This window comes from Emydura macquarii, unplaced genomic scaffold, assembly GCF_026122565.2.
Source record: "Emydura macquarii macquarii isolate MOO-44397 ecotype Brisbane River unplaced genomic scaffold, CSIRO-AGI_Emac_v2 contig_3220, whole genome shotgun sequence".
In the NCBI taxonomy this organism is placed as follows: domain Eukaryota; kingdom Metazoa; phylum Chordata; order Testudines; family Chelidae; genus Emydura; species Emydura macquarii.
Genome location: NW_027133357.1, coordinates 9,620,159 through 9,645,525, shown reverse-complemented (window position 1 = coordinate 9,645,525; position 25,367 = coordinate 9,620,159). Strand labels below are relative to the sequence as shown.

Here is a 25,367-nt window from a genome sequence, read left to right as displayed (position 1 = left end):
GCGTATGGGGGTGGGGGGAGCTGGGCGGGAGGATGGGGCCGGGGGGGGGTCAGAAGAAGTGGTTTATGGGGCTGTGTAAGGGCTGCTGGAGAAACACTTAGGGGCACGAAGTGCGGACATGGCTGGGGGAGCCCTAGGGAGAGCGGTGCAGAACAGAGGAAAGCGGTCCAGTGAAGGGAGGTGTGGCTCTTGCTAAGAGATTGAGCGCTGTGTGTTGGCAATCTTGCAATTACTGAACAAATTGAATGTTTGATGTGAAATGCAATTGGCTTCAGTAAGAGCTCTCAGAAGTAACCAGGTTTCATTTTTTTCCCCTACCAATGAGCAGTTGTAAACAGCCATGATATGAGCCTCCTTCTGTTATGCAGTTCAGCTTCCAGTGAATATCTTTCTGGGAAGGACCTACTGCAATCAAAGGCTTTATAAACCTTTCTGTGCAGTCAGAATTCATCCCTTAAAGTGTGCATGAGGTTTTTCTTTATTGGTGTTTTCCTCAGTAGGCCTTGTGCAGAACGTTTAATATTTTGTGATTTTTAAAATCAGAGTCATTGTGAGACTGAAAATCCGTCATGCTCAAAATAAAAACAAAAAAGTGTTTTATATATAGAACATCTGAGACTGAAAGAGCAAGTCTAAAAATCTAACCCAATCCTTACTACTCATGCCTTTTGCTTTTAGTTTCCCTGGAGATAAGAAACAAACCAATCAGTTTCACTTCTGCTTTTAGCACACTTTGATGTGACTTGCCCAGTGGCACAATACTGAAAGCATTTGGTTTGCAAACACTGCAGGAGAAATGTCTAAATTCAAACAAAACTGTCTTCAGTGCTATTTTTGACTTGCAAACTTTTCCCTGTTGGTTATTAAAATTATTTAAAAACAAAAAAACCCTCTCAGTTTAAAGGAGTGGCGTCAAGTACAGTTTATGCCCTAACTGCTTGAAAAAACAAAAAATTATGTAGAATTCCAAATAACCAGTAGTATTCCAAAGTGAGCCCTTGAATGACTACCTAGTTTTGAATGTCCATTCACTTGGCCTTTAGATAGCAAGGCTGCAAAGAATGTCTGAGTAGACTGTTAAGTAGTCTTTCGTGTGCTTAAGTATTTCTGGGATGGGTGTCTAAAGCTGATATAACGGTTGGTTCTGAAATTTTGGGGCTGCCTTCTGCTTACAATATTGAAAAGCAAAATTATGTTTTATAGAACCTGCTAGTAATAGTGGGGGAGACTTTGAGTGCCTTAGGAATGAAGGATCACAGTTCCTATTGATCTTCAAGAAAGCACTTTTAAGAAAACTTCCTTGTAAATGACTGCATGATATTAAATAAATAAAAAACAAACCAACTCCACCCCACAACTTTTTGTTGGGATTTAATCCTTGATTTGCAGTGTTTGCATCTTAAATGCTATGGCATTCTGTATTCTGCATGGGAATCAGGAAGTAAAACATTAGTGTTTTTATTGCTGTCCAGGGTTGAGATAGAAAGTAAATTAGCTGTGCTGAAATACTACATTTCTAAGTTCATAGGGTGGTAGTGTTCAAAATGTCTCAAAACTAATAAAAAATAAACCTTTCCATAGCTTGTTTTCAAGAATATGGTCCTGGCAGCTAATGCTATAAAATAACATTATAGGAATACCTGGTCCCAAATAAGCCACTGGGAAGCAAGCTGTCTAAAAGTTAAGTTGACTTCACCTTGTTCTGTAATACTATCAAATCTATCTGTTAAGCTGAATTGCAACCATTCTGGTTTTAGGGGCAAATGAGGGGTTAAAATAAAGGCGTTGGGAGCCTTGTCTTTCATAATGTATTTGAATTACTACAAAACAAAAACAAATAAACCTATCTTAGAACATGTGGGGACTAATGATTGACTATAGATTGAAAAGATGTCTCCTGTGTCTGTATACATCGAGCACTAAGACAACTAATATCTTGGCTAGCAATACAAGCAAAATTAACTTCAAAGGATGGAAGCTTGGGAATTATTCATTACTGTTAAGGGAGAACACCTTTGTTTGTAGCATCACTGTTTGTGTGTGTCTCAGGTTTAATAACAAAACATTGTCCCAGATATACAGGTATCAAGAAGTTTCTATTGTGGGTTTTATGACAAGAAAAAAATGTTTCTAAAGAAAGGCTTCCTGTGAAAGCCCCCTCATAGTTCAACAGTACGAACTCAAGCAAATCATTAGCCTACTTTAATGTGAAAGCTGGTTCTTGTACAACTCTGGCTGTTCCCCTTTCTGACCTCTGTAGTCATCATGCTCCATACGGAGTCTTTATACAATGGAATCTCCCAGGGGTTTATAGATGCTGCTAGCAGTGCTACCATTATATGTAAAGAAATGGCCAAAAAAAACCCAAAAAACAAAACCCACTAGACAACTGAGTAAGGGTTGTTTAGGGTTGCTGTAACTCTAATTGAAAACTGGTCCCCTTTTGGCAGTGGTGATGGGGTAACATGTTTGTACCATCTGATTTAAAAATCAATATCTTAATTGAACTCCTATGTAATGCACACCTTACAGAACTGAACCCTGCACCTACTATGGTTCAAACATTGAACAGTAATTAACAAATTGTGAAATAAACATGGAAGCTAAAAAGAAGAGAAGATGCCTTATGTAACTCTGTGTTTAAAAATTAGTATTGAAGTGAAACCATGTAGTAATCAGGAATTCCGAGTGCTATGGCATTGGTAGTGTTTAGAGCATCTGGAAAGATGGAAAGGTAAAACCTGCAGATGCTGCATGGTATGGAACATGATCTAATGGAGTTGTGAAATGGAGGACTATTCTGAATTGCTGTTGCTATCAGAGTGAGTAAATTGAAATGAGCATATTTGGCTCTTAAATGAGTAATGCTGTGCTCATGGTTGGCATATGTGGTGAGATAAAACCAGGGTAACTATTGCTACTATCTTTCATCTCCACAGTAACTGAATAAAAGAAATAGCAAAGAAAACAGCATACCTTTCAAAAAGGCGATTTACTTGGCTGCATACTTTTACTTAATTTAATAAAGTAGTCAGGGATGCACTTGTAAATAGTAAAAAACCCCTTTTACTGTTTTGAGAAATTGTTTCCCTTGCACTCTGGACCTAGCATGCTTATGAATTCCCCTACAACAAGATGCTACTGTACCATGAGAGCAGGGGAAAGTTAGAGATGGGAAGGGTGTGGAAAGGAAAGGAAGTTCTAGGACACTGTTCTGGAAAACAGGCTTTGAAACTGCTGTGCTGCCTAATATCCCTATCCTTACCTCGAGGTGATTAGTTCACTGTCCTTGTTCTTTTACATCTGGCCCTCCAATAAAAGCAGTTTTGTTCTCGTCAATTTCTGCCAGCAGTTTATTCTAAATGTATATTACTCTGAAACCTAAAACCATTCAGAGTGGGTTTCTTAATGTTTGGGTTGTCTTACTTTAGACTCTCTTGTGAGTTTCAAGAGTTTTTTTGGTGTATAGGCAAGATGAACCAAGAGATTTGCTTTCAGTTGTAGCAGTGTTTTACAGTTCTGAAGCAGAGTGTAAAACTGCTAGGCTTGTTGTTCTATTGACTTTGTAGAATGCTGTATATACAAATAATGATGGTAACTCTCTTGAAAGTGTTCAACGGCTACTACAGAACACTTGTGGCTTTTTTATTACATGTTTTTGTTTTGTTTTAATTCCTTGTTCATCTAACAAGGTTAAAAATATTGGTTAAAATAACCCCTTGCTTTATTTGTATTGCAGCAATCCCCAAAGGATTGAGGACTCCATTGTGGTAAGAGATGTGCAAATATATATGAAGACTAGGTCTGGTCCCTAACCCAAAGAGACTAGTTTTAAAAGGCTACTAAATTATCTGCTGGTACTTGGCACAACTCTGGTTCAATTCTGCTTTTAAAGATCCTGTCCAAATAGATGAGAGAAACACTATTGTGTTTGAGTTAAGGTGTAGATAGGGCCCAACTCCACAAAGCATGAAGACAGTGGCCGTGTTATCAGTATAGTCATGGCTGTTCTTATAAGAATCTGCTTTGGCATGTTGATAAGCAAAATTTGTGTGTGTGTTGCTGTCTTTTAAAGCATTTGCAAAATTGTTTTGCAGGGGTAAGGGCACTTCAGACACTGTCAGTCTATGTAATTTTAATATATTATAAATTATGTAATAGATCAAAGGCTTCTGCTGGGCACACTTGCTCCATTTGGGGCAGAAATGCCCCTGCTGGAACTGTTTAACTCCACAGTGCTGCTGAATTCAAAATGTGCTACTCTTTGTATAGCATAGGAGGAAACTTGCATGCATATGTGCTATAACTCTGGCTTATAGAAATCTTTCAAGGTCAGTAGTGTAGTTATTTGTTTCCCACAGCTTACTGCCTCCATTAAAATGTAACTTGGGAAACTGATGATAGTGCTTTCTCCTCCAGTGCCCTAAATCAAACTTGAGAGTGACTTTGGATTTCATTCTTTGCCACACTGCCAGTTCTTGGGTTAATAGACTGTGACTCCTTCAAGACCAGGATCATCCCTACCTCTACCTAACAAATGTGCCCCTGTCTTTAGTCAGGGTTTCTGAGTGCTGCTGTGAACTTAGTAGCAATAAGATATTTTTGGGGACAGCTGCTGCCTCAGGCATGGCAAATGAGCAATACCAATCATAAGGAATATCTTTTCCCCAGTAAATCTTGTAATGTAATTTTACTGTAGAGTTGCAGATTCAAAGGCTCATGGCACCATTCACTTAGGGGCCTCATGAGTGTGTATCTCTCAGTTGCAATGACATTTACAGACCCAGGATCTCTTCTCCTTGGATTCTGGAGCAGTAGGAGAGGTTCTATTGGTGGAGAAAGTGAAGTGTCTTCTGATGGACCTCATTCACTTAGATCTTAATGTAATTTCTTCTTCTTCAGCCAGCATCTCTGATGCTGAGGGTGGGTACCTTGGACGTACATTGGGAAGTTCAGGAACTGTAAGAATCATGGTTTGAATTTTTCCAAGCTCTGGGCCACTAGACTGAGCTTGACTAGCTATTCTGTAGATTTCGGTAAGTGCTGTTTTTACCATAATTGCTGAGCTGTCTTGGCCTCATGTGGTTGACTGTTAGACTCATATTTTCTTAATGATTTCACTTGTACTTTTAACCTCTGTCCTCAGTGCCTAGAATATAGAGCAGGTGCTTTGCTTTATTCTTTATTGCTTGATTTATAAAACTAAAACTGGCAGTATAAAGAATACAGCTGTATTCCCAGTCTTCTGAAATTAGAATAGCCATAGGTAATGCAGAACTTGGCTTTGCATAGAAAGGGATAACTGCAATGGTACAGGTGAAATTCCACCCTTTTTATGCATTAATGATCTCTAAGTGAATGTCAAAGAAGCCAAACTAAGGACAGTGCAAGTATAGTGTGTGTCAGGAACTCTAGCTCCTTTTTTTAAAAAGGGGATGAGTGCATATGTTCGTTCACGTGTAACCTGTGAAGAAATGTCCTACGCAAACTAGACTTGTTTTGCCAAGTAGTTGTGCTTCTGAATTATAAAATCCATCTTGGTGAGGGAGTCACTTTTTTCTGAATTGGCCCTTCCCCCGCGCCCAAAAAAAGCTAAATAGGACCCACAATGCTAGAAGCTGCCCTATGGGTACTTATTTGAACTTTGTCCTGTGGCAACAAATAATGTGGTATAAATTCCCCCAGTAAAATCAGTATAACTACTCTTTGCCATAAATGCAACTCCTCTTCCACTCTGCTCTGTGTATTTGGTTAACTAGTTTCCTAGTAAATTGCTTTAGCAATTAGCTGATACACCAGTGACTTAGAACAATAACTGAGGTTTCAGATTTCCCCTATCATCCTGAATCCTTGATATGCAGACAGATTGCATCTGTATATTCTGAGAATTGTGTGAATCTTCACTTTTGTTTTTTCCTCCCAACTGTCTTTGCATCTCTGATGTAGCAAAAACAGTACTGTCAGGTGCAGTTTATATTTCAACTTGGCACAATGCAATTTTTATTTTGACTGATAATATTGACGTTTAGTTTTAAGCATTTTTATTTTTAATTGATTTAAATTTTCAGTTGCTTAAAACCTATATTTTTGTGGTTCCCCCCCACATTTTATTGATTAAAACTTTCCCATTTGTGGGAAATTATGGGGGGAGAGGGTTCAGATAAGTGATTTTAAATTGCAATGTCTACAAAATTAAAGCTTTATAAATCATTAAAATACAAATTGTCAGTGTCACATGTCAAAATATATAAAATAAATATCCTTAACACCACATTCCCAAGCAGCATTTTTCTTTCTTTGCCTATGTGTAAATGTCGGTTATTGATGGAAATATTTTTTTGGTCTGTGTGTGTATGGTGACATCAATGTTTACTGACATTTCCTGATTTAAAATCTAAGGTTTCAAAGGCTATTTATATTCATGGAAGGACAGTCCTTACTGAGCTTACTCTTTAAAGGTCTGTTTGGATTGAGATGGCTAAATTCAATTCAGTGTAGACACAGCACAGAAAGCACCATCATAATCAAGCCCACTGGTGGTGGATTGGAATCATGTATGCTATGGATGGCCTTTTGTTTATGGTGTAGGTTCCAATCTTGTACTGTGCATGTGTAGACTAGACAAGAGGTGACACTGTATTATAGTGGTTGATTTAATTGACTGGCTCTATCACTTATACTGACTGTACCAAATTAACTTGTTGAATGGATGCTGGATACTGATGGATGTCATGTGCAAGAAGAAGAATGAGAACATGTAAGCTTGTAGCACTGGGCTGGTTCTGATCCACCCGTTAATTCATCTTTGTTAGGCTGCTATATTTCTAACCATATTGAAGTCTTGGCGGGGGGAGTGTGTGCGCGTGTATACTTGTAATTGCTTTCTGCACTAGTCAAAGTCTGGAAGAATCTTGTTACAAACTGTTTGAACCTGGCTTCACGAGGTCCTGCTGTATTGAGCTTTATTGCAGCTGTGGTTGTGACTTTGTGTGCCGTGTTTAAATTTGATATATTCATGCTAGGCCTTAGTAGAACAAGCTTGCATTCCAATCTAAGGTGCAGTACATCTGTAACTCTGCTAAGATATGATTCACTTCTTGCTCTGTCTCAGAACTTTCAAACCCAGTGTCTTGCAAGCTTCTACACAGACCTGGCTGAAATTTTTAATTCAGTCAGTTGCTGAGATTAGTCTGTTGTGGGTATGAATTCTGGAAAGACTGTAAAACACACTGCCTCTTGTTTGTTTCTTTGTTTTAAGAAAAAGTTTCAAGTTTTTCAGTGTTCAGAAATGATCCATTTCTTCTATCTTAGCCCTCAGTGATTTGTAGCTGTATAAAACCCTACTGTGTAAGATCACCAATAGTGGAGTCCATAATGGATTTCATGGAATTCTGAGCACTCTTCTGTTTTCAGAGTCAAATCTCTGGGGTAGTGTGGCTTTTTGTTTGGGGAGGATGGGAGAAGCATTGTAGGTGGATGGTGTCCATATTGTGAACATAACTTATGGTGGAAAGCTTTTTCCTAATAAAAATAAGGCTCCTTGAGCATTGCTATTGTACTCTTGATAATCTGAGCTATGGTCAGGTAAACCTGGTGTCTTTTTTGTTTAGACCTACTTAACCAATTGTGCTGCTCCTAATCTGAATTATGTTAATTGAAGTAGATTAATATAAAGCTATTGTAATGCAGGCTAAAATAATAGCCCTTTTTGTTGAATGTTAGCAGACCTAAGTTCATAGTATTGGGAAATATTTGCCAGTATCCGAGAACTCATTGGATTTGAGGCGCTGAACACCATAACTATTGGTTTAAACAGGTTCCCTTCGTAGCAAACCTATTACAAGACCATACACTTCACTTGTGCTACTAACAGGCCATCCATGGTGACTTTTTTTAGAAATTGTACTGAAGACCTTTTCATATGGTGTTGATACAGTTTTTCTGTGGCAAAGATTGAATGAAATGCTCTTTATGCATTTGTTATAAACACACTGCATAGAAAAGCTTAAAGGAACTGGGGGCTAGCATATTTTTAATTGTCCAGGAATAGTAGTGCAATATTAGAGCTGCTTAACTATTAAAGGACTAAATTCTAGCCTGCAATGCATATATATATATATATATATATATATATATATATATATATATATATATATATATATATATATATATATATATATATATATATATATATATATATATATATATATATATATATAGCTACTGTTGAAGTCAGTGGAGTCTCCTACATACATTTAGGGCAGCCAGTGGTCCAGATAATGTATATAGAAAGGACAGTCTCATAAATAGATTGAAATGGTCTAGATACCGCATCGTGGATTTTCTTCCTATACTTTCAGTGAGGCAATGTACTTTCCTGAAAGTGCAGTCTGTGAAACATGTAGTCTAAGGCAATTATACTATGTCTGATTCAATTTGATGTATGGAAAACTTCCTTAGGTTACCGTCTCAAAACTTCTAGTGTTGAGAGCCAACTCTTCAACTAGTTTTACTTCATAGACACAGATTAAGACCTCCAAGAAATCTCAAAGAGAGAAATTCTGTCAATGGGCATATAATCAAGGCTCTTCCACTATGAAATGAACTTGCTGCTCAGGTATTGGCATGTAGTCTTCGTGGTGGTGTTGCACTGCATAGGCCCTCTGGGGTTGCTTCTCTGACTGTCATTTGACAGATGAAACGTAAAAATTCTTCAACATTAAGAAAGCATTGAGAAGTGATACGTTGCTAAAGTATGTGCTTATTGGCGTGCACGTGCATATAAATCTCTTGTGGGCGAAAATGTTATGACTTCTGTTGAGTCTGTCTCTGAAACTAAACTGAATCACGGCATTTTAGGCGTGCACACGTTACCTATTGTCCTTAATGCTGAATAACTATTATCAGTGATAACCACAGGAATCACTTCACCTGCCACTGAAATGCAGACCCTTGGGGATAAAACAGCTGTTTAAACACTACCACTTTATAGCAACTTAGGGCAGGAAGTAGAAGAAATCCATAACCAATGGAAACTCAAAGGGGAATTATGAGGTAAGCAAACTACTACTCAAGCTGGAGTTGGACCAAGATACCTGGACAATGCCCCTCCAGTCTTGCAAAAAGTGGTTTCTGTAGTTTCCCTCTGGTCAGGACCTCCAAATTATGTCCACAATGCTCTGTCTGGCTACACAGCAATCACTTGGCATAGGGTACTGGTTCATAACCAACAGGGTGTTAGTGAGGGAATAGATAGCATCATTTCTGCAGCCTTCTGTCGCTTCCTTTGATGTTTACCAAGCAGGTACTGACAAGCTTTTGCTACTGGGCTTAAGAGTTACCAGATAAGATGTAGATGGGATTTATGGTCTGCTTCTGTGAGCTATTGGAGGGAAAAACAAACTTCATTTGACAGTTAAGATTACATCCAACCTAAATTACAAATCAGGCAATTAAGCGTCACTTGTTATCCATAAATATGGCACCTCATGATCCCTAAAGAATTGCATTTTGGAACCTATTCTGACTTGTTTTCCATGTTTTTTCTATGAGCAGCAAACAGTGTTCCTACAGTAAAATGTGGTATTTGTGCAAGAAAAGTCAGGAAAAGGCTTTTGATTTTTATATATGAATATGTAACCATTATAAACAGCCCTTGCTCTGTGATCTTTTGTGTAGATTAACTGGATATCGCAGCTTGGCGTGTCTCTTAAATGTTCTCTTCAGACTGATTATGGTGGCAGAGAATTTAACCACAGATACCAGGCAGCCATTAAACTTCCTGCTTCTAGGTTGTCATATATCACAACATACACCATAAATGACGGAATGGAAGCAAAGGTAATTTTAGGGCAGAATATCTGACATCCAGGATGCAAAAATCTCTTCTATACCTCTCTTGTGCTGCAAGCTGTCTGTCAAACCCTCTTTTTAAGCAGGTCATTGTAAGGCAGTTGCTTTTACGATAATGTGTAAAATAAAAACAATGTACCACACTTGTAAAGTGGTGGTGGATGGTAAGTCACATACAAAGGCCTCAAACTTGTAGACTGTAAAGTAGCAGATGGCAAGTTAACAAACTTCTTTCCCCCACTAGCAATATCGTGTAATTTCTGTAGCTGCTTCCCTCTCACCATTCTAGGTCACTCTCTCTAAATGTATTTTGGATGGTATGCAAATAAGAATCCTTTGCTGGGTGCCAGAACAAAATTTTAATTTCAAGTCTGCCTACTTCTCAGAGCTGGATGAATTACAATTGGATAAGGGGCTGGGGAGCATCTGCCTGCTCATGTGGAAAACTACTGAGACTCTAACAAGGCTTTTGCAATACTAATGTAAACACTTTAAAAAATCTTTCCACTGTTTAGTTTAGTTTAAAATTACACCAAGTTTATCTAGAATAATAAATGCCTCTGAAGATAACCTGGTCAGTTCATGTGTGGCATTGGCATTTCACTTGTTTAGGAACATAACCTTTTGCAGCTTGTCAACCTCATGCCTTTTGCTACCTTTTGGGTAGCTACCAAATCCACATGAATGAGTTTGTTTTGCTTTATCGGTATTTTATACTTTTTAACTGCTGCCGTCTACTAATTACGTGGATCTAGATTTAGGAAATTGATAAACTGAAAACTGGAATGTGGAAGCCTCTTCTGTTTAGATGTCAAGCCTGTATTGTAAAAATGAAATCTACCAAAACGAAGCTGTCTATTAAATTCAAGACTTGAACTGAACACTAGCTTTTGAATTTTAGCTGCGCTGTATCTGCAGGAATGTAAATCATGTGAGCTGACCAACAAGCAAAAATAAATCCTTTTTGCTGTACCCTTTCCTGAAACATACCTCTCCTGACTGTGATGTTTTACTTAATCTGACATAGCACCAGAGGATTAAGGCCCCTAGATTCTGCACTTACACTCTAAATTCTGTGGTATTGTAGGAAATTACTAGCAAGGTGTAAATTAAACTTTCCCTTCTTGTGCAGGTCATTCACACACTTACCATAAGTGTAAGGTTTCTGTCTTCAACTTTTATGATACCCATTTTATTTGTGGCAAGTGAAGTTGTCCATGGTTCTCTTAGAGCTAGAGAACTTAACTTGCCTATTCCTACAATCCATTATACACAGTGCATTGTAGCCACTCCCCCTTCTGGCCTAGGGCACCTTTCACCACTTTGCTATGTTGGGGACAGTTGCTTGAGAATGACGAGAGGGAACGGTGCATGCTGCCTTTGCATTGAACTGTCACTGGGCCACCAAACTAGTTCTAGCAAAGGAAATGACTTCTTCATTTCAGTCTTGCAACAGCTATTTCTAATTACAAATACTTGATGGAATTAAGAGGACAAGGCTAAGTGTGGTGCCATAGAATGGCAGGCTTGGAGTCTGCTCTCAAGTTTTATTTCTGGCATTGAGGGTTAGCCCAAGGTATTAGACTAGCTACGCGTATAACAGTGATACGTTACTTATGTGACAAGGGGGTTGTGTGGCTTACTGGTTGTTGTGGTTTTCTGAGATTTGTTTCTTGAGGATCTAAATCAAAGCATATCAGTTGACAGTCTGAAGTGCAAATCAAAAACATTACTTAAAGAGAGAGTTGAAAAGGTGGTTTTATGCCTTCTAATTTGCTCTCCTCCAAAAGGCTTTCCGGATACTGGAGGATTAATTTGGTTAAGTGCAGAAAGGTAGAGTGACAGGTGGAGTTTCCCTTTCTCCCATCTTTAATCCAGCAATATACTGGAGATACTACACTCCTTTTGCTAGTGGTAAATGCAGACCCCTTCAGCTTTCCTTAACACTTGTAAAATGTGAATGGTTTATAGTCATCAGCCTGTATGACTAGTGTAAGTTGGTTGGTTTCTCCCTCCCCTCCTCCAAACTGACCTTGGCAACAGAAGTCAGAGAAACTTGACTAAAATATGTAGTGACTTTCCTCCAAATTTCTCTGTTGGTAGGGATTTTATTCAGTATAGCATCATCCTATATGGAGTGTTATTAAAAGCGTATCCCAAAATGCTTTAGAGTTGCACGGGAGAGAAATTTGAGGTATAGGTAGGGAAGAAAAGTGTCCTCCTCTGGGAACTTTTGTTGGGGCTCGTTCTATGCTCTATACTGGCTTTACACTTTGTTTATTTATATTTATTTATTTAAACTGAGGAATAGCCACTACAGGCCCATGTTTAGGGTGGCACCTCCTGTGGTTACCCTAGAATCCTGGCTTCCATGTAAAACAGCAAGTTTCTAGACCTCATGGTTATGAAAAAAGCTTGAAAACGTAACTTAATTGTAACTGACGCAGGAATCTCTGCATGAGTCTGCAGACAACCGGAGACAATAGTTCTGAGTATGGTAAACTGTCCCATTTGTCTCAGTTTAGTGTTACCAAGATACAGTGCTCCAGGGGACCTCACTAAGACTACCCCAGCAGGTGATGCTGTGGGTAAATCTGCATAGTAAAATTAAAAAAGGACCCATGCAGAAGGGAAGCACAGCAGTCAATGGGAGTTATGCAAGCTACTCTGTGTAGCTTGTGTAACTCCCGTCAACTGCTGCCGAATCACCAGGTAAGTGTAGACCAGGCCTAACTGTCTTGTTCTGGGTTCTTGGCTAGTTTAAATCACGATAGCTCTTTTGAACACAATGGAACTATGCTGCTTTACCCACATGAGAATCTGGCCCTGTATTAGTTTTTTCTCAGTTTCTTAAACCATCCAGAATTTCTCTGTACTTGTATTTAGTGTAACTCAAAGGTCCTTAAGCTGCAGTTTCTAGGGGACACTGTACGTGACAAAATGATCAAATAGTAACCAGGAATTCACAATGGCCAAAACCAGTGCTGAGGAGCAGCTCTTCAGTGATGCTGAGAGTCAAGTGTTGGCCTTATTGTGTTAGTTGGGAGCAGACAAAGTATAGGTTAATGCTTCAAGTATTGAAGTAATTCCAACTTCTCATATTAGAAGGTAGAGAAGGGTGGGGCAGCAAGTAATATTACAGCTGCTGGCTGGGAGATACAGATGTTTAATAGACCATCTGTAATAATGATCATTGTAGAGCAGTTTAGACTAAAGTTCAAATTAAATCCTATGTAGTGTTAAAATCAACCTTATTTGGTAAGTGATTAACTCATTTTGCATGATGTGACACTGTGTTCTTCCTTCCTTCACTCAACCTCCAGTGTTGAAACAAAAGGCATGTGTAAGAGGAGTGAAGAAATGAGGTTCATCTGGCTACTCAAAACTATAATGTGGACCTTCTTGCCACTCCCCGGCTCAACTATTTTGTGGCTTTTGTTTGTTCAGCCCGACTTTCCCATCTACCCACCCAGCTGTTGATAATGTACCAGTATCTAGCCGTGGGGCAGACTTTACAGTGGCATTGCTGTAACATCTTTGAAGTTTTAGCCAGAATCTTTAGAAACTGTTAACTTCTCATGTCAATGAGCCTAGGCTTTGTAGGTGGACAAGCCTATCTTCCTTGTAACACTCTGATGTGTTGCACACTATCAGCTTATTCCACTTTATGTGGGGCTGGGGGAGCTTAAACCAATTCACTGTTTGTTTGAATTATTTTCCTGGTGCATAACTCGGAGCATTCTGTTCAAATAGGGCATTACAGCTTGGGAAGAGTTTATGAAATGCCTAATGGCATTCTTAAGGGTGTCACTCTGTTTTGTTTTGAAGCCCCAAGATGAAGCATTATTCTAGCACACTTTAGTTTAGTACACTACCACCAGTAATGTATGTGCTTTTTAATTGTTTCAACGATCACATTTGCCTCATCCCTTGGTCTTTCTGTGAAGAGCAGAGGTGGTTTTTAATTGACTGAGGAAAGACCATAAACTTATTCTTATGTTCAGATTTAGATTCTCTCCTGGGCCTCTGTGGAAGTACAAAGTTACAACTGCAAAGATCATTTGACTTTTCAAATAGTTGTAGCTATTCATTCAACCATCTCCCCACCCGCTAACCTGGCTTGCCTGGATCTTGTCAAAAAGTTAACTCTTAATTCCAGCTTAACTTTCTATTCAGTTGATTTAGGAAATACAGAAGCAGTGATGAGATCCTTCTTAACTAGACCCTAAATTTCACAAAAAGGAAGTCTCAAGTGAAGTGACAGTCTATTAATTAGTATTAATTCAGTAAAAGCACTGTTAATTTGAAGGCGTGCACACATAAATACTTAGTGTTTTTTAAACATTAGTGTCTGACTGGGTTTCTGCTCTGCTCCTTACAGGACATTCACCTTTCTGAAGATAGTGATGTGCCTACTTATAGATACAGAACTGTAGGGCACAAATCCACAGGGTTGCCTATTGCATATATTAATCAGCATTCCTAATACAATCTGTTTTGTTTGAATTCTAGGACAACTGATTTCCATTTCTTTCCCCCGCCATGAGGAGGAGCAACTCCAGCTGACAGTGAACTGGCACCCATGCCTTCTAATCCTGGGTCAGAACTGTAATGCCAAATGCCAATTACTAAACATGCTCTTGGGCGAGAAGCTGCTACCCACCACCAAAATAAGCAGTGAGGAGAACTGTAAGAGGCGGCGGATCCGCTTCACATATGGGACACAAACACAGATTAGTCTGGCGCTGCCAGGGCAATATGAACTGGTGCATATGTTGGCAGCCCATCAAGGGCAATGGGACACAATACCAGAGGAGGACTTGGAAATCCATGGGGACAATGAGGATCCAGCACACCAGATAGCAGAGCTGGAGGTGACGCTGCCTTACTTGCTACTAAAGGTACTGTTTAGAGGCACATGTGCATTATTGGCACTTGTACCTGTCATATTTAGGCTGATCAGAAGATGATGATAAACTGTTTTACACATTAAAATGTTAAAGATGTAAAACAATGTGGTGGAAACTGGAAGAGGTAGTATACACTTCCCCCCCCCCCCCCCCCCCACGAGAACCCTGGAAGTGTGGTGGTGTAACTGAGAGGGGATGTATGCACACACGTGTTGATTACCAGTATATAGCCACAAATACATGACTTCTTTATTACTACTACCCATCTCAAAAGACAAACAGATGCACCTTAAGCGTCTCCTAAACTTTAAGGACTGCAGTCCCAAATAGCTTCAGATTTTGCCTCCTTTTGAGAGTGACAGAGAGCTGATACCTCTCCTCTAAGTATGCCTTGCTGTGCACCACTCAAGTCAGCCCTGCAGGACATCATAAGCATTCCAGGTGCCTGTTCTGCGTTGGGACAGAGTGACTTAGTTCTGTAAGGTCTGAGTACCTTCCATTCCCAGACTGCAATGTGAGTTGAGAACTATTGGTGCTTCACAGGTTCAGGCTTCATAAGAGTGTTAAACAAGTTAAGACTTTCTAGGTGGTAATACCCAGAGGTGCGTTTTCTGTTAGAGCAGAGAACTGGGAGTCTATTCCTCGTTTTGCCACAGTTGTTCTGTGACCTTGGGCAAGTCACGTAGCCTCTTGAAGCTTACTCATCCGTAAGATAAATATAATGCTTTCTTACCTCAGGAGTGTTGAGACTCCACAAATATTTAACACATGCTTTCAAACAAAAAAGCCTTTTATTTTTTTTTTAATACAATGGCTTACATTGAAAAGCATTTACCATATTGCAGTGTATTCTTATTCTTAGAACACAATGTGATGACACAGATATCTGCATTTAGAGATACAGTAGTTTTGTATCTAAAGAACAGGTGCCCAGTATCTGATCTGTTTCTCAAATCTGTAAGATTATGAATGTACATATACAGAACAATAAAATGTCAGCTAAGACCGTATTTTCTGTCAATGAGCTATCGATAACTTACAAACAAGTCTGGTGGGGAGCTGCCCTTCTTCACTTCCAGGTCACAACATTAGTTATATAAACTAGTATACAGTTAGAGTAAATCAGCCCATGAATGTTAAGTATGGTTTACTTTTTATGACTTCTTCCATTAGCGTTCAGAAACAACATGTTTGGAGAAATCATGTCTAAGGCACCATTTTCCCCAGCTAGCACTGTGGAGGGTTCGTGCTGTAAAATGTCTTGATACTGGATCTCTTGGTCATGTTAATTCCAGTGGAGTTAAAATTCAAAGTGTTGTCTAGTTTTAAGTTCAAGTATTTTACTTAGACATTTGGTTGGTTTTTTTTTTTTTTTTTTTTAATATAGGTCATCTGAGCATGGTGTAGCACACAGCCCTCTTGCAAATTTCTCATGCAAGTGACAAAGATCTCTTTGTTTGTCTTGGCTTATATTTAGCACAAGTTAGATGAAAACAGCCACTCAGATTAACTTGAAAAGGGATGACGAAGTAAGGAGATCTCTTCTAACAAAAGTGGGAGGTTTACTGCTAGCATCAACTTAGGCCGCAGGCTTTTTTAAGATGAAATTTCATGATACAAAAAGCAGGGAAGATCAAATGTTTGACTTCTGTTTACTTGATACAGTGCAACAGTGGAAGACTTGGCTAGCATAGATAAAGGTCACTTGACTAGGGTTAGCTTTCTGTCAGTGTTAAGCCATCTGGGCCTGGAGTACCCAGAGGGCTATCTGAAATTCTTCCACCATGGCTCTAACTTTGAGTGGGCATGTTGACAGACTACCCCATTAGGATACCACTGGACCTGCACTGAGCAGAGTTAAGTAACAGTGGTAAAATACATGCTGGTGATACAGTAGTGCTGGCACATTATTTGAGAAATAAGAGGATTTAAGAAAACAATATACATAAACCCTACTCTGGAATCCTGTAGCATGGCTCTTAAAGAGAAATATTTCTCTTTCCTTGACTGGAGAAACAAAACTAGTGAGCTGCTATAACAATTTTATGCTTGGGGAGATCATGACTTAAGCATAAGTGTCTATGCTACAGTCAAACTTTTTTCAGGGATGCTGAGCACCCCAATTCCTGTTGACACCCACTGAGCTGGAGGAGCCCAACAACTTTGAAAAATCAAGCTGCAAACGTTACCCTCATTCTAGCTGCTATTCCTAATCTCTTTTTTTGTTTGTTTGTTTTTCCTTCCCCCTCTAACACGTTTATCTAGATTGGTGCTTATAGACCTTTGTGCCAAGTATTTTGCTAGTGACACCATCTCCCCCTTACTAGAGTCACTCAGGAAACATTGTGTGCGCTACTATTCTGTAAAATATTAGGATGGGCTTGACAGTGGCTTTGTCTTATGGACTCTGAACACTTGTTTACTAGACCTACATTTCAATTCAGTAGAACTTGCTCTGTATCTGACTTAAACATTGCTCAAAATGGTCATAACCTCTAACTCTGTTTCCTAAAAGGTTTACCAATGAAATTCAGTCTTGATCCTGGAAATGCTGATAGATCCATTGCTTGTAATGGCTGTTCTAGGTTTAAAAAAAATACCTTGGCAAGATGCTTAATTATATAGACAGGTTTGGATTGGGCACTAGTTTATATGCTGCTATTGTGAAGGCACTTAAGTTTAGAATCAAGCTTCTGAAGCAAATAGTTTACTAGTTCAAAACTTGTTTTCCAGGGGTAACCTCTAATAGTAGGTTTTATTTTTCCTGTTTCCAACGGAGTATGCTTAGGACGCAAAGTATACTTGAATATTCATTTTCTCTGAGATACAAATCGCACTCAAGTCTAAAATGAACATGTCACCTGTTGGCACTCAGGACTGAACTGCATAGTAAAGATTGTTGCCACAAGTCTGCTGGTTCGAATGGATGCTGATGTCTGAATGCTCAAAAGCTGCCCTAAATGGGGGAGGGGAAGGAGGGAATATGAATGACTCTATCGCTGGTGGTTAGACTACTCACCTAGGATGTGGGGGATCCAGTCCCCTTGCTCCAGTGACTTTTTAAAATTAATTATTCACAGCGCAAGAGCCTCAACAGTGGAGACTGAGGGAGCCTCACATCAGAATATCCGATAGTCCAATGGTTAGAGCACTCACCTGAGAAGTAGCAGATCCCAGTTCAAATCTGTTCTCTGCCTTAGTTGAAGAGGGACTTGAACCAGGGGTCTCTCACATCCCAGGTGAGCACCTTAACAACTGGAATCCAAATTAAGAGGGAAGTTGTCCTCTCTTCTTCTCCTCTGCCCCATCAGCTATTTTTATGTGCACTCAACTGAGCAGCCTGATCTCATAGGCGGTCTCTGAGCATGCCTCCTGGATCGGGACCCGTAAGCAGCCGAGGTGGCTGAGAGCTTGTCTTCCCATAGTTTGTGAATTACTCTGTGGCTTAGGCAGCGAATAGGTGCCTGGGTGCTTAATGGGCGGCAGGCAGCCTCGTACATATTCGGCAGCAGAAACATAGGCGCCTAGGAAATTTTGACTGCAAAAACCTAAGTGCCAAGTGAATATAGGCACCTACAGGATTTGGTGGGGGAAGGGATTGTGCGTTGTGGTAGTGCCAAAACCAGGACTCAGGCATCTCACTCCCTTTTGTGCATTCAGGAGTTAGGTTCTCCAGGAAAGGCACAAACCTCTGTTCTAGATTTAGATCGTGACGAGATCTTCAAAAGCACTCAGCTCCCGGTAGCTTGTGCTGAGAGCAATACAGTTGCTGGGTGCTGAACACTACTTAAAATCTGGCTGCTTCATTAAGGTACGTCCATGGGAGCAGAGTTCTTTAATGTCTTAGTGAGACCCTGTCTGTTTTGCTTTTCTGTAAAGAACAAAGTGGAACTTAAGCAACAGTACATCATAGATGTTCTGAAAGGCTCTGTAGGAATGCAGCAGATCTGGAGCCATATGTTAAGCAGTCTTAGCATGTTAACCTTTAGCCTGGCAGTCTTTGGTGTTGAGGACAGGCTTTGCTACCTTTTTCTGGGTTACTAAAGGATACCCTAGCTGAAATAAATTTATTGCTTCACAGAAAGAAGAGCCAGGAATCTGACTTGTGTGGGTAGGTGTCTTGGGGGCACAATTCTGTGCTGGCAGGTACATTTGCTCTTTGGCATGCTTACGAGCTAAATGGCCAAAAAAAAAAAAATCCCAACTCACATTTGGCAAAGCTATTCTATTCCTTGGGGATCACTTGTACAGAGGAATGCATCTGGATTTTGGGGGAGTAATCAATCTGACCAGACAGATTTATGGCAGTGAACACTTGGCTATTTTTGGTAAATCTTATTGATTGTGCTTAGAGGTCCCATCTGAGACCTCTGAAATATTGTGCATCCTGGGGAAAACTGTTTGACAGCTAAGGAGGCATAAATGCAGGCTGCAAACTTCCTTTAGACACTGGATCATAGATCAGTCTTGCTTTGGGCTTCTTTCTTTCACGGGTGATTTTCTTACCTTGGAGTGCAGATGGTGTGCGAGGCTAGTCAGTGCTTAAAGGAAATAATAGTTGTCACATGCATTCAATACTCTAGCTCATGGGTTTTGTTTTTTTTTTTTTCTTTTTAAAATGGTGGTTTGTTTCTTCCACTTTATCTCATGTAAGAAAACTAGGTGGCTTGGTAACTTGTGCACCAGTGCAATGCTATTATGACACTCCTTGTCAGTTACAGATGGCAAAGAATGTCTCTGCATACCCATTTGGTTGTTGTAAAGAACATTCTACGCAAAGTTTCTGAAGCATACGTTGGCTTCCTGACTTGTTTCTGAGAACGGTTAGGATGTTTGGTTTTGTCTTATTGTGTAAAACCCTAAGGGGTATGTCTACATGGCAAAGAAAGGCCTTTGGCAGCAACTATCAGGGCCTGGGCCAACAGACTTGGGCTCGTGCTACAGGACTAAAATAGCAATGTAGACATTTTGAATTGGGCTGGAGCCTGGGCTCTGAAATCCAGGAGCGTGGAAGGAACCTTTTGAGCCTAGGGTTTAGCCTGTTTCATATGTCTACACTGCTATTTTTAGTCTCATAGCTCAAGCCAGAGTCAGTTGACCTAGGCTCTGAGGCTCGCTACTGCAGTGTAGGCAAGCTCTATATGGCTGGATTCTGGCTGAGCCTCTCCTCCAAACCCCAATATAGTGCTGCTGCAATTAAGCTTGACTGAGGTGCTTTTGCTGAGCACCAGAATTAAAGGACTGAGTGCTGCTCTGTTTAGCTCTGTTTAGCTCTGAGACTGTGCCCGTCAACTTGGGATAAGTGCTAGCGGGAGGATGTTCTCAGCAGTATAATCATTGTGAAATTCATGCTTCCTTCCACCCGTATTGAATTAGACCTAGAATCTGGGTCTTGCACTATGCTCTGAATGTCCCTACTTACCATTTTTGCTGGCTTAAAGTAACTTTTTTTTCATTTTCCTTTTTCCTCTGGTGGGGCAGGTCCTGTGGCTTTTGAAGTAGGGTAGGAAGAGTCTAGTGTTTCCTCTCTTGTGTGATTACCCTTTTACTGATGGAAGAACACACACTTCCATAGTGGAGCAGTATTCCTATTTATGACATAAAGATCTTGTTTCAAAGAAACAAAGTAGAACTAACAGCTTTTTGTTTGCAGAGTGGTGACAGAGTGTTAATGCTGAATTTAGTTTTGGGTGGTGGCCTGAGACTCAAAGTTCTGGGTTAAATTCCCTACTCTCATGCTCCCTGTGTTATCTTTTTGCAAATCATTTAATTTCTTGGTGCTTCAAGTCTCCCTGTGTTAAATGGGGAGAATAGCACTTTCCTCCATCACAGAGGCATGGTGAGGGTAAATGTGTGTCTGATTATGAAATCATCAGATACTTTGGAACTAGGCCATATAAGTACTTAAGATTTATAGCGCAGCTGTATAATTTGTCCCTAGTAATATCTGATTTGTTGTTCTAGTGACTGCATTGATTATGCTCCATGGTAGATCCATTCTTGGAATGAGAAGATGACTGGAACTGGTTTAGTGTTTGAGTGAAATACTGAGTTGAGACTTTGAGTGGCTTTATGCTTAGTGAGAGTCAACAGCAAAAGCGTAGTTAACAAAGGATCGCTTCTGAGCACCTCTAACTACAAAAGTCTTTCCTCAGTAAATGGAAAACAGAACTGTTCCAGGTCTAATAATCTGGGTTAAGGTCATGATGGAAGCAGCAAATGGGTGTCTCATTCTTGGATGAATAGGAGGCAGTATGTGAGGCCCTGGCAATCTTTTGCTGATTTTTATCCTAAAGTACACAGCAATTCAGCTGTGTTCTTAAATAGCTTATTGCACTGTGATAAAGATCTGCAATTGCTTTTCTCTTCTCCCTTGCGTATTGTCTGTGATGTCTTTATCCTTACCTGTTGTTTGTTTTTTATTACTGGGGCTAACTTCTGCCCTTGAACAGAGGTATACAGAATTTGGTCCATAAAAATATGCATAGGCTGTCCTAGAGAGAGGACAATGGAGTACTCTCCTCTTCCCCCCCCCCGCGCCCCCCATTGGCTTATTTGTATTACAGTTCTCATTGAATAAGTACTGTCAACCTGTGTCAGGCAATGCTCTTAAGAGGCAGAATTGTAACCCAGGTGGTTGGTATTTAGGCCTCCCAAGTGTTGAATAAGTCTTGATTTAGACAGCCTTCTAACTTTGGGAAAACATGAATGTAGTTACTTGACAGTAATATATTTGATGCTTTTGTCTCATACAGCAGAGCATACTTACTGTGAGGTCTAATCTAGTGAGAACTGATTTAGGGTTCCAAGGTATTTCCATGTATCACCATGTGAATATAGCAATTTTAGCCAGCAACGGTCCTCAGTGACCCTGTCCTATGAAAAGGATTGTAGCGCACCATAGATGTACGTGCTGCTGGGCATATACAAGAAGACTAGATTGCTACCCTGAAGAGTTTTTATAATCCAAGTTTAAGAACATGCCACTGGATACCATGTGGAAATATTCAGAAAAGCTGCATAAATGGGGATAAATTACCTCATGGAAGTAAAAGCAAACAAATGCTGGTAAGGTTGCTGGAAAACTCGACAGGGCCTCTGTTAAAGCAAGGACCAGTTGCTCATGCTGCATTCTGTATTGGTTTTTTTTGCTGGTCTCCTAGAGACAGCACTGGCCTCCTCCTTTGTTTATAGTCATCCGCATGAGTCATCCTTCTGGGTGAATATTGCAGAATTGCCCATCCAATTCTTTAACTTGTGCTCTTGTTTAGTTATGTGCTTGGAAATCCCATGACAGTCATAGTAGGCAAACTTCTGGCAAGACTTTTTTAGGAGAAAAATGGGAGACTACTCAGGTCTTTCCTTTGACTAAAAATTCTTAGTCATGTCTTTCTCCAGAGTTCAGCCTGGCTGCCCCCAGTGCCCAATGAATATCTGGTTGGATTATGCCTTCAATTCTAGATTATTTGGGAGAGCTTTTGAACTCCTTAATAAAGCAGTTTCCAGAATTGTAATCCTTTCAGACACACCCAAAGTGGAATAATTAACTCTTCATCAAACAGAGAGTTTGTTTCAAAGCTGGCCTTTTATTGTCAGTTTATTATTAGCACTTCCAAGTTGCAGTATCAACCAGCACCAGGACTCAGGCAGTCCAGGACACATGCTTCTAAGAGCAATCAATTTGAAGCACTGAGCAACCAGGTACATATGAGTAAATTGTATCCATTATGGTGAGATTTGGCTTCAGTACAGAAGTTGAAAATGAGTTTTATCAACAATCTCATCTCCTCCTCTGGCACTTCCATGCCTATGTAAAGAAATAATCTAATTGCTCAAATAAAGGTCTAGACTGAACAAGTGAATCTTAAGCAGTTTCAAAGATGCAATTTAGCTCCAGAGCCACCAGCCCTCCTCCCACAGCTCTACCCTGAAGATGGAGCCCAAGAAGCTACTTGTGGAATGAAATGGCTGTGAGGTGATCTTAGAGTTGAGTTCCAAGACATTCAAGGTTCTTTAAAATGATGTGGACTGCAGGTAGGCAGAGAGCGCAGTGCACAGAAGTGGTCACACTGGCCTGAACTACTTCTCATCTTAGGCTAAACATGAATTTTAAAAAAAGGAATGTTTCTCACCTTTGCTTAGTTCCTGCATTAAACTTGGTGAAACTAGCTATTTCGTTGTGATTTTCATGGTCTAATGCAATACTGATTGGGTTTCCAACATGGCAGGAAATACTGAAATTCAAAAACTTCTCATATTTATATGGATGTTAAATTTTGTCTTTTTTTTTTTTTTTTTTTTTTTTTATTAACACAGATGCTTTTCTTGGGCTTGTACTGCTGGAGTGTTCTTTTATTTCTGTTCTTAGGGAGCACTACATGCTTAGCAGAAATCTCTAGGAAAATTTAAAAGGTGACTCCTAGTATCTAAGATTGTCGTTTTAGAAATGAGTGACGCCTCCTTTACTTGCCCAGCAGAGTTCCACAGCAGAGATACTAACTAGAACAATCTCTCTTGTCATAACTTTTGAAGCTAATGCCATTAACTCAGATTAAACAGTTTTTGCCTGGCTACGTAAAATATTTCATTTTAATTAACCTGAAGCATTTTCCCTTCTAAAATGGTAATACTGCATTACAAATAAAGGACTAAATGCCCCGCACCACTGGGCATTGAAGTTTACTTAATAAAGTAATGTCTGTAAACCTGAAAACTGGGGATCTGTATTTCTGAGATGGGACAACGCTGGAGTTGCAATCAAAAAAACTGAAGTACCGCTAGACTGTGAAAGTTTCTCGAAAGAATTTCATGAGTGCATCTGGATTTTTACATGCAGCTCTGCCACTGGCCTCTCCAGTAGTCTGCGTACTGTGCCAAACTCTAATGTTTGGAATGAAAACCGAAGGGTCTGTTAACACTTGAGGAATCTTGAGGAACAGCACGCTTTTGTTAAAGATGCATTTTGGTTTTTTTAGGTTCAGATTAAGGAAGTTTGTCTAACCATAGTGCCTCTAATGAAGAACTTGAACTTTAAATAGAATCTTCCTGTTTTGCCTTCCTAATGTTCTTTCTCGGCTGTGAAATCCATTCTGGCTGCACCATAAACCCAAATGCCAAAAAATCTATTTATAATCTAACAAATAGAACTTGGATGTTTGTATACAATGTTTTTAACTTTCAAAATGATCTACAAGGCATGAAGATCTGCAGGCTCGTCCCACCTAAACGACACACTTGCTGCCATTACTGTCAGTTCATGCTTAACATACAAGTACCTGCATTGTTTCAATTTTCATCACCCCCTTCCAAATCCCCAAATAGTAATAGCAGACATTTCCTTTACAACCAGTAGAACAAACCATTAGAACCACTGGACTGTCCTGCTATTTGCATGATTGGCTTGGCTGAGCTCTTGAAGCCCATAGAAGGAGGTAGTCTAAATACAATATAATACGGGGAATGAGGAACTCTTGTGTTCCGATTCTGTCTTGGACACTGACTCTCTCTGACCTTGGGCAATTCACTTAATTCAGTGCCCCCCTCCAATTCGGCAAGCCATTCCATTAATAGGAATAGGTAGCTGTATAGCACTTTAGAAATGAAAGAAAGTATCTCCGTTACAGAAGAAAGATGAGGGGGTGGGGGACGCAGGTTAAGTGACTGGCCCATGTATGACTTGTTCAATTCTTACTTTGTTGCAAATGCTTATTGATGTCCATATGCAACATTCACTGGGCATTGTGTCAGTAATCAAAATAGCTGCTCTGATACCAATCTCTAGACAGCTATTGGTGCAGTCATACGGGCCATTACTCCACAGGGCATTCTCCTGGAGCCTTTCAATCTATGAACAGTGTGGGAACACCATTTGTAGCTAAAAATGCAGCCATCATAGTATTAACTCCCATTCAGTTGGTATTTAGAGTCCAGAGCCATACCAACTGAACTCTTACCTTTATAGCTCAAATGTTCAATGCTTGAATTATTTAGTAAAAACACAAGCTATGACTGACAACTTGGTGGGCTAGTCTGAACTTGGGTATCTCTTCAGTATATTGTGGGAAGGATGAGTTCACCTGGAAGTTCCAGGAAGTTAACTTGTACTTGATTACTCTTCTTGGCTTGTGTATCTGCAGACTTTGGCAGGTCATATTGTCATAGTACAGGGGGTGGCCAACCCGCAGCAGCTCTTTGAGCTCTTTGCCCTGAAATTGACAAGCAGCAGAGGGGAAAGTGAAATTGACAAGCTGCCCCCGAAAATGAGGGATCAGGGCCAATTGTCGGGGAGGGTAAGGAAAATGTGGCTCTTAGCATTATCAATAGCTGTTCTTTGGCTCTTCGTCTGTCTGGTTGGCTTCCCCTGTCATAGTATTTAACCCCTCTGTAATGTTCATTTAGCCATTTTCGTTTATGCAGTAGCTACAGATTGTAGTAGCAGTGGATGGGAGTCTATTCAGGGAGGTAACTGAGCTCTTTGAAGTGATGCTTAAAGTTGAAAAGAGGCTTGATGCAAGATTTTTTTTTTCCTGACTCTTGTAAGAGCCATACAGGATCCACTTCAAGCTGGGGCTGAAAATGATCAGTACAAATATCTGCAAAATGGAT

The 25,367-nt window shown here is 39.9% G+C and overlaps 1 protein-coding gene across 1 annotated transcript in view; it reads left to right on the top strand.

The window, feature by feature from the left end:
- DSTYK (dual serine/threonine and tyrosine protein kinase) overlaps positions 1-25,367 on the top strand; it is a 45,720-nt gene that overhangs the window by 839 nt on the left and 19,514 nt on the right. The window contains 1 exon segment of the mRNA XM_067531485.1: positions 14,365-14,753. Within this exon segment, the coding sequence (XP_067387586.1) occupies positions 14,365-14,753 (389 nt within the window).